The sequence below is a fragment of the Astatotilapia calliptera genome, chromosome 6 (genome assembly GCF_900246225.1).
Source record: "Astatotilapia calliptera chromosome 6, fAstCal1.2, whole genome shotgun sequence".
NCBI classification, from domain to species: Eukaryota; Metazoa; Chordata; class Actinopteri; order Cichliformes; family Cichlidae; genus Astatotilapia; species Astatotilapia calliptera.
Window position 1 is genome coordinate 894,685 of NC_039307.1, and position 14,786 is coordinate 909,470.

At 50.3% G+C, this 14,786-nt stretch overlaps 1 protein-coding gene across 1 annotated transcript in view; it reads left to right on the forward strand.

The window, feature by feature from the left end:
• Positions 1–14,786, forward strand: part of sos1 (son of sevenless homolog 1 (Drosophila)) — a 50,150-nt gene that overhangs the window by 20,836 nt on the left and 14,528 nt on the right. The window contains 18 exon segments of the mRNA XM_026169520.1: positions 622–753; positions 831–995; positions 1,139–1,348; positions 1,474–1,617; positions 1,692–1,802; positions 2,167–2,265; positions 2,781–2,908; positions 8,296–8,957; positions 9,278–9,359; positions 10,577–10,693; positions 10,826–10,929; positions 11,109–11,331; positions 11,412–11,531; positions 11,624–11,786; positions 11,903–12,020; positions 12,148–12,320; positions 13,478–13,594; positions 13,681–13,963. Coding sequence (XP_026025305.1) covers positions 622–753; positions 831–995; positions 1,139–1,348; positions 1,474–1,617; positions 1,692–1,802; positions 2,167–2,265; positions 2,781–2,908; positions 8,296–8,957; positions 9,278–9,359; positions 10,577–10,693; positions 10,826–10,929; positions 11,109–11,331; positions 11,412–11,531; positions 11,624–11,786; positions 11,903–12,020; positions 12,148–12,320; positions 13,478–13,594; positions 13,681–13,963 — 3,151 coding nt within the window.

The window sequence follows — 14,786 nt, forward strand, 5'->3', positions numbered from 1 at the left end:
AGCCGGCAAACGACTGAATCACTTCCTTTTCTGTTAAAATATCCCATACTGTAGAGCTGCGTGTTCGGGTGGAGTGATTTAAGTTGACTGCAACTGCCTCACTCATGATTCCACTACTCGCTGCCGCCATGTCTTTTTTTGAAAGTGACGACGCATCGACGCAGATTTTTTTACGTCGACGTTTTTTTTTTGTGTTCCAGCCCTACTGAGAAGAGCTCTGTGCTGTTCGAGTCTGAAGTGGCGCCGCTTTGTGCCAGAACTTACGTTGTGCAGTTTTCCATGTCAGACGTTTCATAACCAAACTGTGTCCGCGCAACAGAGGCGGCCCTCGTTTAGGAATAAGGTCCTGGATTTGTGTGGACTGGTCCGTCTGTTTGCAGCTACCTGGTTCTGCCTCGTCTAAACTGGTCGTGCTGGGATTCTCTGTCCCCGCATCCATAAACAGTGGATTTTGCGTCACCGTGAAACAAACGATAGTGTATTATATGAAAGATGTTTTCATTTCGTCATATCGCACAGCCCTGCTCAGATCAGGTGTTGTTTGGTTCTTATCGGCCCAGCCAAGGCGTGCAGGCTACCGGAGTCCGCTTCGTGTCCTGAACCCGCCCCTTTTCTCTCCAGGAGCGCGTGCAGAAGAGTTTTCCTCACCCGATCGATAAGTGGGCACTCAGTGATGCTCAGAGTGCCATTGAGAAGAGGAGGAGGAGGAACCCGCTGGCGCTGCCTGTTGATAAGATCCATCCCCTGCTCAAGGTACATTTCTTCATCATATGGCTTACGCACATTTCCCATGGTGCCTTGAGTGTGTTCACCACGGTGCTGTGCTTTAGGAGGTGCTGGGCTATAAGATCGACCACCAGGTGTCCGTGTACATGGTCGCCGTCCTGGAGTACATCTCTGCGGACATCCTGAAGCTGGCAGGAAATTACGTGAGGAACATTCGACACTATGAGATCTCCCAGCAGGATATCACCGTGGCCATGTGTGCCGACAAGGTCGCACACGCACACGCACACAACAAAATACAACACAGTCCAGTGAAAGCTCCACACCGTGCAGCCGCTCAGTCCGTCTCATGGTTTGGAGGAACCTTTAAACTCTGCGTGTCTCACCTGTAGGTCTGTGTGTCGCTGTGCAGGTGTTGATGAACATGTTTCACCAGGACGAGGAGGACATCAGTGGCTTCCCGCTAATGGATGAGGAGCCGTCAGCCAATGAGGAGCAGAGTTACTACGAGCTGGTGAAGAGCTTCATGGCGGACTGTCGGCAGTACCTGAGGCAGCTCAACCTGATCATCAGGGTGTTCAGGGAGCCCTTCAACTCCAACTCCATGCTCTTCTCCCAGCACGTATGTCCACCGGTGACATCACTAACTGGTCTGGTGATTGGTGATTCTGTTGTGAGTGACGACGACGTGTTTGATCCGTGACATTCTCAGGTTGGTGTAATTGATGAGTCTCTGATCGATTGCAGGATGTGGAGAGCATCTTCAGTCGGATCCTGGATATCCACGAGGTGACGGTGAAGCTGCTCGGTCTGATCGAGGACACGGTGGAAATGACCGGCGAGGGAAGTCCTCATCCTCTGGTGGGGAGCTGCTTCGAGGACCTGGCTGAGGTCTGTACGCCTGTGGATTGATCTGTTGATCGATCGGTTGTCTGCTTGAGAATGACGTGAGCTTTGATTGGCAGGAGTTGGCTTTCGACCCCTATGAGACGTACGCTCAGGACATGCTGCGCTCTGGCTTCCATGAACACTTCCTCAGTCAGGTGTCCAAACCTGGAGCTTCCTTCCACCTGCAGGTGAGGCCAGTACTCTGATTACAATGGTTCTGTCAGAGAAGGTGAAAGCAGACTTTTCTGACCTTTGACCTCTGGGAGGTTCTGGGATCAGTTAAATAAAAAAATACAGCCTGTAGTGTTTCCTGCACATTCGTTGGCTAACGACTTGTCAATCACAAGTCGTTAGCCAATGAGCGCGCTTTCACAGGCGGAGCCACCTTTCCTCTGATGTCATAAGACAAACAGACGAGCGGGTGCAACGTCAGCTGATTATCATGTGAGACGAACCTCTGCTCAGGTGTGCAGCGTGTTGATAGAGATCGGCGTGTGCGGCGGGTCACGTGACCGCTGATGATGAAGCGTCTGTCTGTGTGTCTGTCTGCAGTCCATCTGCGAGGGCTTTAAAGAGGCCGTTCAGTACGTTCTGCCCAGGCTGCTGCTCACACCTGTTTACCACTGCCTGCACCTGTTCGAGATCCTCAAGGTGAGTCTCCTGACAGAGACGCTTGTACATGTGTGTTAAATCCCGCTGCGCGTTTCTGCACGCTTCCACCCGCAGAGATCAACAGAGGCGATGCCGAACACACAAGTGCACCTGTAACTCACCTGCCTTATACACGCACTATACCTGTATCAAACCTGGTCATAGCACCGCTTTATGATGTGGCGGTATCCTGCCACAGAGCATTCCCTGCAGGCCGGCAGTGGCTGAGCACATGAAACTGGTCCCAGGTGAACCCAGTCAGGTGCGGTGATGGCACGCACCAGTCTCCCGTGGAGCCGGTCCAGGTCTGGGACTTTCCACTGCGGCCGTAAGAGGCTTTGCCCCTCTGAGGGCAAATCTCTGAAATACCTCCAGTCATGTAGTGCAGATTATTTCACAGCTGAGGGCTCACGGGGGGCAGAGGGAGTCCTGGACTCTGATTGGACAGCACAGGTTTTGTTCTTAGTTCTCTGTCTGATGGAGGTAGTTAGCCCCTCCCTTCTCTGTTTCCACAGCAACTGGAGGAGAAGAGTCAGGATGACGAGGATAAAGAGTGTCTGAAACAGGCCATCACGGCTCTGCTCAACCTGCAGAGCAGCATGGAGAGGATCTGCTCCAGGAGCCTGGCCAAGAGGAGGCTCAGGTACGCACACCTGCACGCACACAGACACACACGTGCGCGATGGACGGGCAGAGGGCATGAGTAGAAATGATAATAAGAACCTCATGACCGACAGCAGGTTATTGATCGTTACCTGTTCATCAATAACTAATAATCAGTGTCAGGCGTGTAGACCACACGAGGACTGCTCCTTCACCTGTTCATGGCAAAGAGTCAGCCTTCACCCCTGAGTGTGAGATCCCCGAGCGGAGCCAGGACAGAACCAGAACCGGCCGAGTTCAGCTGTAACTGCCGGGCAGCAGCTCGCACTCTGCACAAACACTGTGGGTGGGACTCCGCCCATCCTCTGCGTTTCCCTTTGGACCAAAATAGAGCAGGATGGGGAGGGGAGGGTTCGTTAGGGTCGCCGGTGGGGGGGTGGCGGTGTTTGGAGGAAGTGGCGTAAGCGCGAGGGCAGCTTATTGTTCTCTGTTAGAAAGAAAAGAGCTCAGAGAGAGAGAGAGGGGAAAGCTGCTGCTGCCGCCCGCTCAGTAAAGTTTCTCCTTTATTACACGACAAACGAGCAGGCGGAGGGCCCACGGTCGATGACTGGCAGGCGGACATGAGGACGTAGGTGACCTCTCTTTGTTCTCTCGTGTTTTCCTGTAGGCGTGATGGTGGTAGACAAAGAGCGGTGGAGGTAAACTGGAGAAAAGCGGCTTAGATACGACCTGTTAGTGTTTTTGTTTGTAGCAGTCGATGCTAAGGACCCAACAGCTAACGAGGGGATTGGCTGGTTTTAAGTTTGAGACGTGGAGCGTTCAGCATCAGGCTCAGAAGAAATGATGATACGAGAAATGTAATGGAGGTGTGGTTAAACTGATGCCCCGCCCACAAGCAGGGATGCTGCTTTGAACTGCATGCTGCATGCTCCCTCTTCTCCATAGCCTGGCGGAAACGGCGTCCGAATCTCCGTGTCTGATTGGTCAGAGCACAGAAGTTTTTGTTCCACCCTAACTGTGAGGAGGTGGAGGTGTTTCCCTCTGTGGCTGAGCACCACCTGTCTGGCTGATAAACTGACCTGAATACAGTGCAGACCGCCGTCCTCCATCTCTTCACTGACGAGTTACAGAAGAGCTGGAAAAGATTTATATCAGCCTGTGAGGCGGGTGGAGGCGGGTGGAGGGAGATAGAATTGGTGGTGCAGTTGGATTCATTGCTGGTTAGAAAAAGATGTGTTTCATAACTCTGAACAACAGATTTTTAAATCCGTCCCGCTGAGACTGAAGTGCAGGTGTCAGGTTTTAGTCATCGACAGTTGAGCACTTGCTGCCATGTTCAGAGCTGACTGGGTGACGTGCCCGGTGCTCAGGTGAGGCGCTCATTACTCCGTGCACTACTTTTGTTAAACTTCTTTTTAAAGCTGAAAGTCACAGCTGGATGGATCCTTGCACAAATCATGCAGATAAGGCTGGTAATGAATGACCAAAGGCAGGTGGATGGAAGCAGGTGGATGGTGTGGGGTAGAGATGCATAAAAGCCAATAATGAAGGTCGGTGCCGGCCGATGGGTTCAGAGTTATACTGATGGTCACTGGTGGGGGCAGATAAATATCAGTAGGTAAACGCCTGGTGTTGGAGGCAGGCCCTGGGTGAGGGAAGTAAATGTGGTCGAGGGTCTGCTGCAACCCAGTGAAGCCCCGCCTCCACATACCTCGGGGGTTTAAGTTATAATGTGATTAGTGAGCAGCTCGCAGGAACAACAGGCTCAGCGAATAAAGCAGCAGTCCGTCCGCTCTCAGGTCGTCCAATCGATCAGACCTGCAGGGCCGTCGATGCGTCTGATCAGCGCTGCTTCCTCACGCCTGCAGGGTTCACGTCCTGATGACATCACATTGGTGTTTTTCACACGTTGATCAGAACCCAGTACTGCCATTGATAATACACGTGCTCATTAATGACGATGTCACTGTGTCTCTGTCACAGCGTGGCGGTTTGTCCCAGCTGAGGTCCGAGTCGGCCTGCTGTGACCTCACTTCCTGTTGTCGCTGCAGCTTTGCTGGTTTGTACAAAGCCTGACCTCCTCAACCAACCCAATGATGAGTGAGCAGCTCTATTAGCAGTGAACTAACTTCCAATAATTTAGCGATCTGTAGCTGATCAGAAATGTTGATCACGTATGTCTGTGTGACGCACAGGAAGAAAGCAGCAGCTGACAGGAAGTGAAACGTGTAACTCTGACTTCAGCTCATAACTTCAAGAGCTGCTATACAGCTGCTGCTTTTATTGTGAAAGTCCCGTGATTTCCTTAAATGTGTTTCTCACTGAAATCACACAGAGACCCGCCCCCTCTGGCTCTCCAGGGCTCGCAACATTTCAAAATCCTGGTAGTCCTTCGGGCAGGGACTCTTCAGTTTTTGGTAGCCCAAAATAAATTTAAGTAGCCCGAATAAAAGAGAGAGCAATTTTTTGATTGATGTTTTGTTTCCGTTACAATATTATACTTTAATGTATAATATTGGAAACAAAACATCAATCAAAAAATTGTTGAAACACAAATTACAACATTGTATAAAAATTACAATCATCAACTCAAATACTTGGTTCTAATTGAACAGAAATTTCTATGAACTTGTAAGAACTGTGTAGGACATGAATCAGTCTGTCAGAGCCTGAATCTGAAATTTCCACTGAAGTCACGGGTAAGAGGCAAGAGGAACCAAGATCGAGGCCGTTTGCTTTTTGAAGTTTGCAAAGACTGATAAAATTGTGCCAGTGGTCGTTCACTCTTTGCAACATAGTAGCTGTTCTAAACAGATTTTTCAGGTTTATTTTTAGTATATTATTTGCAATTGGTGTTTGTTCTGGGAAAGATATTGCAGACTGAGCAATAATGCATTTCTTGCATTTCTCATGGGTTCTAATGGGGGCCTTTCTTAAAATGACTGGTCCCAGTAACAAAGGCGCTTGTCGACTCAGAAATCGAGGGAAAACCAACAACACACCCGGCAGAACATTATGTTATATACACGGGTGCACATAAGTGGTCCGCATGTGTGCATTCGCTGTCAAGATAAAAGACGCGCACCAGATAAGAAGTTGCAGCGCGCGTTTGCGTCCATATAAAGGCAGTGTCTTTGTCCTAGAGTGGGATTTTCACGGCACATTCTGCACCACATCTCTGTGCGTTCATCATTTGTTTGAAGCCAGCTCACCTCCTGCAACCACTTTTCCGAGAATACCGTATTTTCACGACCATAAGGCGCATTGTGCTAAAAGGCGCAGTCTCAGTTATGTGTGCCCTTACTGTATTTAACACACACATAAGGCGCACTGGACCATAGGGCGCATACAAGTACCGTATGCGTATTTAAAAATAAAGCGGGAGCAAACCTGAGTTCGGTACCTTACTCACATTTCTATTACCGGTAATCGTCATCATCAACAACACACAAGCATACAAGTGTGCGTATTTAAAAATAAAGCAGGAGCAAAACAAAGTTTGGTACTCACATTTTTATCATCAATTAAACCCATCGAAGTCCTCATCCTCTGTGTCTGAATTGAACAGCTGCGCTAAATCTCCATCAAACATGCCAGGTTCACTGTCTTCACCGTCAGAGTCACTTTCCGTGCCGTGCGGCTCCTCGGAAATGATGCCGGCTTTTGCGAAAGCTCGAACAACAGTGCCAGCAGACATGTTAGCCCAAGCATCTACAATCCATTGGCAAATTGTGGCGTAACTCGCCCGGCACTGCCTTCCACTCTTGGTGAAACTGTGGTCTCCATCGGTCATCCATCGCTCCCAGGCCGCTCGCAGCCTTACTTTGAACGGGCGGTTCACACCGATGTCCAGCGGTTGGAGTTCCTTTGTCAGGCCTCCCGGAATGACAGCAAGCTCACAGTTCATTTGTTTCACTAGTTTTTTCACATCGGCTGTGAGATGGGCACGCATAGAGTCACAGATTAAGAGCGATGGTGATGCGTGGAAAAAACCACCTGGTCTCCTTACATACATCCGGATGGAAAAATGGCACCGTTTCATAAAAAGTGAAAGTGAAACTGCTTTTAGCCGAATGGTGACCGTCGAAACGCTTCTCCCGCTCGTTCTTTGCTCGATGATCCACCGCTCGAGTCTTTCCTCCAACTCAGGCCACCTCGCCTTATGTCCGCGGAAACTCAGCTGCGTTTTCTTGACCTGCCGGAGCTTGTTTTCTAGCTTCCTCCATTTGCGAACCATCGATTCGTTTATCTTAAATTCTCTCGCCGCTGCTCGATTTCCATGTTCCTCCGCGTAGCTGATGGCCTTCAGTTTAAACTGTGCTCCATAAGCGTGTCTCTTTGCCATTTTCAGGGTTGCGCCCACACTTCACCCTTTAGCGTTCTCATGGTGTTCTCTACTACGTCCTCCTTACAACACACAGGGCGCACTGCGCTATAGGGCGCGCCGTACTTTTTGAAGAAAATCTAAGACTTTTAAGTGCGCCTTATGGTCGTGAAAATACGGTACGCGCTTCTTTTGTGGTTCGTACGCCATCTGACATTTCTTTGGAGGTGGAGGAACATCACAGTAATTGCTTAAAGGAGCTTCTTCGACATCTTTAAGAGTTCTAAACAAATGTCTGTCCTCCTCCTGAAAATCTTATGTACGCAAACACGCGTTGCAACTTCTTATCTTGTGCGTGTTTTTTATTTTGACAGCGAATGCGCACCTGCGGACCACTTATGTGCAGCCCTGGTTATTTAGCTCGTCATATCGCAGCCACAGAAATTCTTTTGTCCATGAAACCATAAAGCTGCACTTTCTTTTTGCCTTATAGTCTGATTTGTCATAACTTCTCCGTTTTGTGGTAAGCTTTTCTTTGGCTGTCACTTCTTCACCCTGACCTGTCTTATTTGGCTCAGCAGAACTGAAATGCTTTTACACACTCACTCACATAAGCTCAGCGATTCTCTGCGCGATCAACCTCTCACATGTTTAAGCTGCGGGAGATTTCACTTGTCATGTTTGCATAGTAAGCTAACGATTGATAAGACGATGTCAGAGGAATTGTTGCACAAATTATCATCACTCACAGATCAGTGCTGTCGCTCTCTATACACAGTTCACACGATTGCAAAGTGAAAGCAAAAAAACAAGCGCAAATTCAAACGCGACTTCAATATGTCACATATTGACAGTGGCTCACCGATGCCAATGACATAATTACCCAGCTACATTTCTGAAAGAATGCAAAAGCATTGACATATATTTTTCCTTCCTACGATAGCCCGACGGGCAGGGCAGAGATAGATTTTGGTAGTCCGACTGGAAAAATTACTAGCCCCGGGACGTCGGGCTAGTGATTTTGCGAGCCCTGCTCTCTCCATCCTCCTCACTAACTCTTCTTCTTCTTCTACATATTCTCGCTCCTGTGTGGTGGCATGCAGCGAGTCGGCGTGCCGTTTCTACTGCCACCAGATGAAGGGTAAGCACCTTGCCATCAAGAAGATGAACGAGATCCAAAAGAACATCGACGGCTGGGAGGGGAAGGACATCGGCCAGTGCTGTAATGAGTTCATCATGGAGGGTACCTTGACCCGCGTCGGCGCCAAACACGAACGCCACATCTTCCTGTTCGACGGCCTGATGATCTGCTGCAAGTCTAATCATGGCCCGCCGCGGCTGCCTGGTGCCAGTTCTACCGCGGAGTACCGCCTCAAAGAAAAGTTCTTCATGCGCAAAGTTCAGATCAACGACAAAGATGACAAGGAGGGCGAGTACCGCCACGCCTTCGAGATCATCCTGAAAGATGGCAACAGTGTGGTGTTTGCCGCCAAGTCTGCAGAGGAGAAGAACGGCTGGATGGCGGCGCTGATCTCGCTGCAGTACCGCAGCACACTGGAGCGCATGCTGGACACCTCCATGCTGCAGGAGGAGAAGGAGGAGCAGATGAGACTCCCGGGCGCCGAGGTATACCGTTTTGCCGAGCCCGACTCCGAGGAGAACGTCGTGTTCGAGGAGAACGTCCAGTCCAAGTCCGGCATTCCCATCATCAAGGCGGGGACTGTCCTGAAGCTGATCGAGAGACTCACCTTCCACATGTACGCAGGTGAGGCGTGATGTCACACAGGTGAGATGTCGTACTGCTGCTGTTTTAGCTTCTTGACCTGTAGCTTGAGTTTCAACGTGGCAGCGAGGTGAGACTTGGGGGCGATGTGGGCGCCGACTGTGCCGGTGTCCTGCAGGTTTTAGACATGTCAGCTGATTTAAACGGCTAAATGACCTCCAAGTTCTCCAGAGGCCTGCTAATGAACTAATCGTGTGATTCAGGTGTGTCGACCCAGGGTGAGATCTAAAAGCTGCAGGGCACCGGCCCTCGAGGCTGATTGATCTGATCCCTCACTGATCAGCTCGTGTTTTTTCCTTCAGATCCAAACTTTGTCCGGACTTTTCTGACCACCTACAGATCATTCTGCAAACCTCGGGAGCTGCTGGACCTGCTCATAGAGAGGTGAGCTTACCTGCCAGGCACAGTGACCAATCAGAACGCCTGCTCTCACACAGCGGTTTCATTAAAACCCCGTCGTCTCGTGTGTTATTGGGTTTATTTATCATTTAAACAAATAGAACCATATATACAGCAGACTGGCTCATATTTACACCTCAGCTTGTCTCTGGTTGCCTAGCAACACATATTGTTTACACGCAATTTCATGAGAGTCTGGAGAACCAATCGGAGGACATTGAAGGAGCTCGGGCAGAAAAGCATCTGGACTTGTTTAAGTTCCTTGAAGACGTTTCATCCCAGAAGCGTCTTCAGTTCTGAGACCAGATGGTGGAGTCCCAGATTTAAGCCCTATGGGAGCGTCCCCCAAGAGGGTCCTGGACCCCCTATTGATCATCTGCCTGATCAGCATCTATGTCCACTGTGTACGACCATCTTTGAACAGAGGGCGGGGCTTACCACACCAACTGTCTGCCATCTATAATCCAGTCTGAGATCCTTCCCAGATGCCTTAACGCCCACTCACTTCCTGGGCCATCTGACCTCAGTAAGTCACATGATAGGGTGGGGCTAGGTTTCACAGCGGGTTCACCTGATACCACCTCACAGGGGTTAGGGGTCTACGATGACCTGGATCCTCGTGTGATTAGGGGAGGTTCAATAGGGGGTCCAGGACCCTCTGGGGAGACACTCCCAGAGGGCTTAAATCTGGGACTCCACCTTCTGAAACATCTTCAAGGAATTTAAAGAAGTCCAGATGACATTATCCTTGGGATGCAAGAATATACACCTAAGTGTGTTCCTACAGTCACAATAACTTACCGTATTGTAACGAGTTGTAGATATTTACTTTGTGCCATAATTATTCTGTAAGAGCTTTTGTTTTTAAAATGTAATAATTAAATTAAATCTTAAAAAACCCCCAAAGAAGTCCAGGTGCTTTTCTTTCTGAGCTGCCTAGACGACGACGACGACCTGGAGGACTGAGAACCTTCACAGACAATCGGAGCAAATAAAGTGTGAGGAGCAGGGCGGAGGAGGAGGAGGAGCAGAGGTCTTCTGTTAATGGTTCCATTTTGGGAATGGAAACCATCTTTCAATGGGCTGAAATTTGACGATATTCCTGCCCCCTTGTGGACTGTGGGGAGGTCGCAGCAGAAGCACACCTGTGGATCTCAACAGGTGTGCTTCTGCTCTCAGCTCTGTGATGTTGATGTTTTCAGGTTTGAGATCCCGGAGCCAAAGCCGGCGGACGCCAATCAGACGGAGGGAGGAGAACAGCCACCCAGCGCTGAACTCAAACGCTTCCGGAAAGAGTTTGTCCAACCTGTTCAGCTCAGGTAGGAAGCGCTCCTGCTACAAGAGACACCTGCTCACACCCGTTCTCTGAGTTTCGTTTACACTCTGCTCGAGTTTGGAATAAATCGAAAACGATGCGACTTTAATTTAGTAATGTCGTCGTCCTCCTGCAGAGTGTTGAATGTTTGTCGCCACTGGGTCGAACATCACTTCTATGATTTTGAGAGAGACCCTCTCCTTCTGAGCGAGATGGAGGACTTCATTGCTTCAGTCAAAGGTACGTACAGGTGTTCAGAAAGGTGCAGCACAGACGATAACGCTTTTTCAAAATTCCGAGTTTTAAAAAGGTCAGCTATTCTTTTCTTACAAGATAAAACTGAATATGAAAACATAAGAGCTTGTAGTCAGTGCAAATGTGTAACAGCTGGAGCAAGGAAATGATGTCAAATGTCGCAGGTAAGGCGATGAAGAAGTGGGTGGAGTCAATCACCAAGATCATCCAGAGGAAGAAGCAGGTCCAGGTGAGCGTGCCGAGTCACAGCATCACCTTCCAGAATTCCCCTCCTCCCATCGAATGGCACATCTGCAAACCCGGAGACACTGAGCACTTCGACCTTATGACCCTGCACCCCATCGAAATCGCCCGCCAGCTCACCCTGCTCGAGTCCGACTTTTACAGGTAACATTCCGCCCTGCGCCTGTCTTGCACCAGCCTGGCACCTGTCCCACTGTTATCTAACCACCGATCTCCACCTGCAGGGCGGTGCAACCGTCTGAGCTGGTCGGTAGCGTCTGGACCAAAGAGGACAAAGAGATCCACTCGCCCAACCTGTTACGGATGATCCGACACACCACCAACCTCACCCTGTGGTTTGAAAAGTAAGCCTTACTTTGGCATGGGCGGGGTCTAGTGTGCGGTAACTAAACTCCACAAGTACGTCAGGCTGATGTCAGCTGTACTTCCTCTGCAGGTGTATCGTAGAGACGGAGAACCTGGAGGAACGCGTCGCTGTCTTTTCCCGGATCATCGAAATCCTACAGGTGTTTCAGGAGCTCAACAATTTCAATGGCGTCCTAGAGGTCGTCAGCGCCATGAACTCTGCACCCGTGTACAGACTGGATCACACCTTTGAGGTAATAATGACCACGAACGTCACTGACATCAGAAGGATCTGAGTTTAATCTGCTGACAGAGAATGTGAGCGTCATCGTGTGTTTGAAGAAGAAGAAATGTCGGTTTATGGTTGCAGCAAATTCCGAGTCGTCAGAGAAAAATCCTGGAGGACGCTCATGAGCTCAGCGAGGACCACTACAAGAAGTACCTGGCTAAACTGCGCTCCATCAACCCCCCCTGCGTCCCCTTCTTTGGTATGATTTCCCTCGGGATTAGTAGTATTATCAGTCAATCAATTTATCAATGACTCATTTCTCACCGATCTCTAATGGATAACTATGCAGCTCGAAGGTCAAATAACTGTATGTGTGTGTGTGACAGGAATCTACCTGACCAACATCCTGAAAACGGAGGAGGGAAACCCCGACTTCCTGCACAGACACGGCAAAGATCTGATCAACTTCAGCAAGAGACGGAAAGTGGCCGAGATCACCGGAGAGATCCAGCAGTACCAGAACCAGCCGTACTGTCTGCGGGTGGAGGGTGACATCAGAGTGAGGACACACCCCCTCACCTTCTGTTCACACACACACACACACACACACACACACACACACACACACACACACACACACACACACTTTGGCAACAGTGGGAAGAAAAAACTCCCTTTTAACAGGAAGAAACCTCCAGCAGAACCAGGCTCAGGGAGGGGCGGGGCCATCTGCTGTGATTGGTTGGGGTGAGAGAAGGAAAACAGGATAAAGACATGCTGTGGAAGAGAGACAGAGGTTAATAACAGATATGATTCAATGCAGAGAGGTCTGTTAACACATAGTGAGTGAAGAAGAAACACCCAGTGCATCATGGGAATCCCCGGCAGCCTACGTCTATTGCAGCATCACTAAGGGAGGATTCAGGGTCACCTGGTCCAGCCCTAACTATATGCTTTAGCAAAAAGGAAATAATAATAATAAACTTTATTTATAAAGCACACTTAAAAACCAAGGGTATGCCAAGGTGCTTAACAAGTAAAATAGAGTATATGAGGAGGATAATAGAAATAGGACCAAAGCAAGTACTAAATATGCAAGCAGATAACTGTCACTAATACATAGGAAAGCAACAGGTACAGAGCAAACAAGAATTTAAATGAGCATAAAAGTGCGTGATATAAAATCATAAAAGAAATATTAACTAGAGGGAAAGGCAAGATTGAATAAGTGTGTTTTTAATCGTGATTTGAACAGTGCAATGGAATCAGATGCGCGGAGGTCGAGAGGAAGGGTGTTCCACAGTACCGGGGCAGCCAGAGCAAACGCACAGTCACCCCGAGACTTCAGTCGAGATCTGGGTTGGGTCAGAAGTAGTTGAGTGGCAGATCTGAGTGTTCTAGCAGGAGTATGTGGTTTGAGAAGTTCACTAAGAAGCTGGTTCCACAGAAGAGGGGCCTGAAAACTGAAGGCTCTGCCTCCCATTCTACTTTTAAATACTCTAGGAACAACAAGTAGGCCTGCAGAGCGAGAGCGAAGTGCTCTAATAGGGTGATATGGTACTACAAGGTCATTAAGATAAGATGGGGCCTGATTATTTAAGATCTTGTATGTGAGAATTCTGGATTTAACAGGAAGCCAATGAAGTGTGGTTGGAGCAGCGGTTGGAGCGTGGTCTTTTGTTGTTGACGTGCATTTGTTTTGTCTTTGTGGAGCAGAAGTTCTTCGAGAACCTGAACCCAATGGGCGACCTGTCGGAGAAGGACTTCAGTGATTATCTCTTCCACAAGTCTCTGGAGATCGAACCTCGCCAGCTCCGATCGGCTCCTCGATTTGTAAGTACGAGCGTGGCGGCACCTTGTCATGTTACATGTTGCATTGCGTGTGACGTGCATGACACTAATCAACTCACCTGCTGCAGGCGAAGAAGTACACCTATCCTCTGAAGTCTCCGGGGATCCGACCCACTTCGGCCCGACCCGGCACCATGAGACATCCGACGCCGCTCCAGAACGAGCCCAGGAAGATCAGCTACAGCCGCATCCCGGACAGCGAGTCCGAGGGGACGCCGGCCTCTGCCCCCAACTCTCCCCGTACCCCCCTGACCCCGCCCCCTGCCTCCGCCGCCTCCGCCGCCTCCAGCTCCACAGATGTGGGCAGCGTGTTTGACTCGCCGCAAGGACCCAGCAGCCCATTCCACTCCAGTAAGACCCGCCCACTCACACTGACACTGAGCCTGCCCACTGATATTATTGAACGCATTGAATGTGACCACCCAACCCTATTGGCTGTCTTTGGGTTGGAACTGTGGCTTCCTGTTTGCTGTCCACCTGTGAGGCCCTAACAGGTCACGGCAGCAGGAGGACCAATCAGACACAAAGTAAGCCTCTTAGTCTGAACGAGGCGGCGACAACCTGCGCTCCGCCCTCGTGCTGCGCTTCAGGACGTTCTTCGCGCGTTTCCTTACGCTCGCCTCCACCATCGCGCCTCCTCTCTGCGCGCTCGCCTCTACCATCGCGCCTCCTTTCCTCGCGCTCTCCTCTACCATCGCGCCTCCTCTCTTCGCGCTCGCCTCTACCATCGCGCCTCCTTTCCTCGCGCTCTCCTCTACCATCGCGCCTCCTTTCCTCGCGCTCTCCTCTACCATCGCGCCTCCTTTCCTCGCGCTCCTCCCCACCATCGCGCCTCCTTTCCTCACGCTCCTCCCCACCATCTCGTGTCCACCATCGCGCTCTCTTCGCACTCACCTCTACCATCGCGCCTCCTTTCCTCGCGCTCTCCTCTACCATCGCGCCTCCTTTCCTTGCGCTCCTCCCCACCATCGCGCCTTCACCATCGTGCCTCCTTTCCTCACGCTCCTCCCCCACTATCGTGCCACCTCTTCTCGCGCTCGCCTCCAGCATCGCGCCTCCTTTCCTCGCGCTCGCCTCCACCATCCCGCCTCCTCTCCTTGTGCTTCTCTCCACCATCGCGCCTCCTCCATCGCGTCTCCTTTCCTCATGCTCCTCCCCACCATCGTGCCTCCTT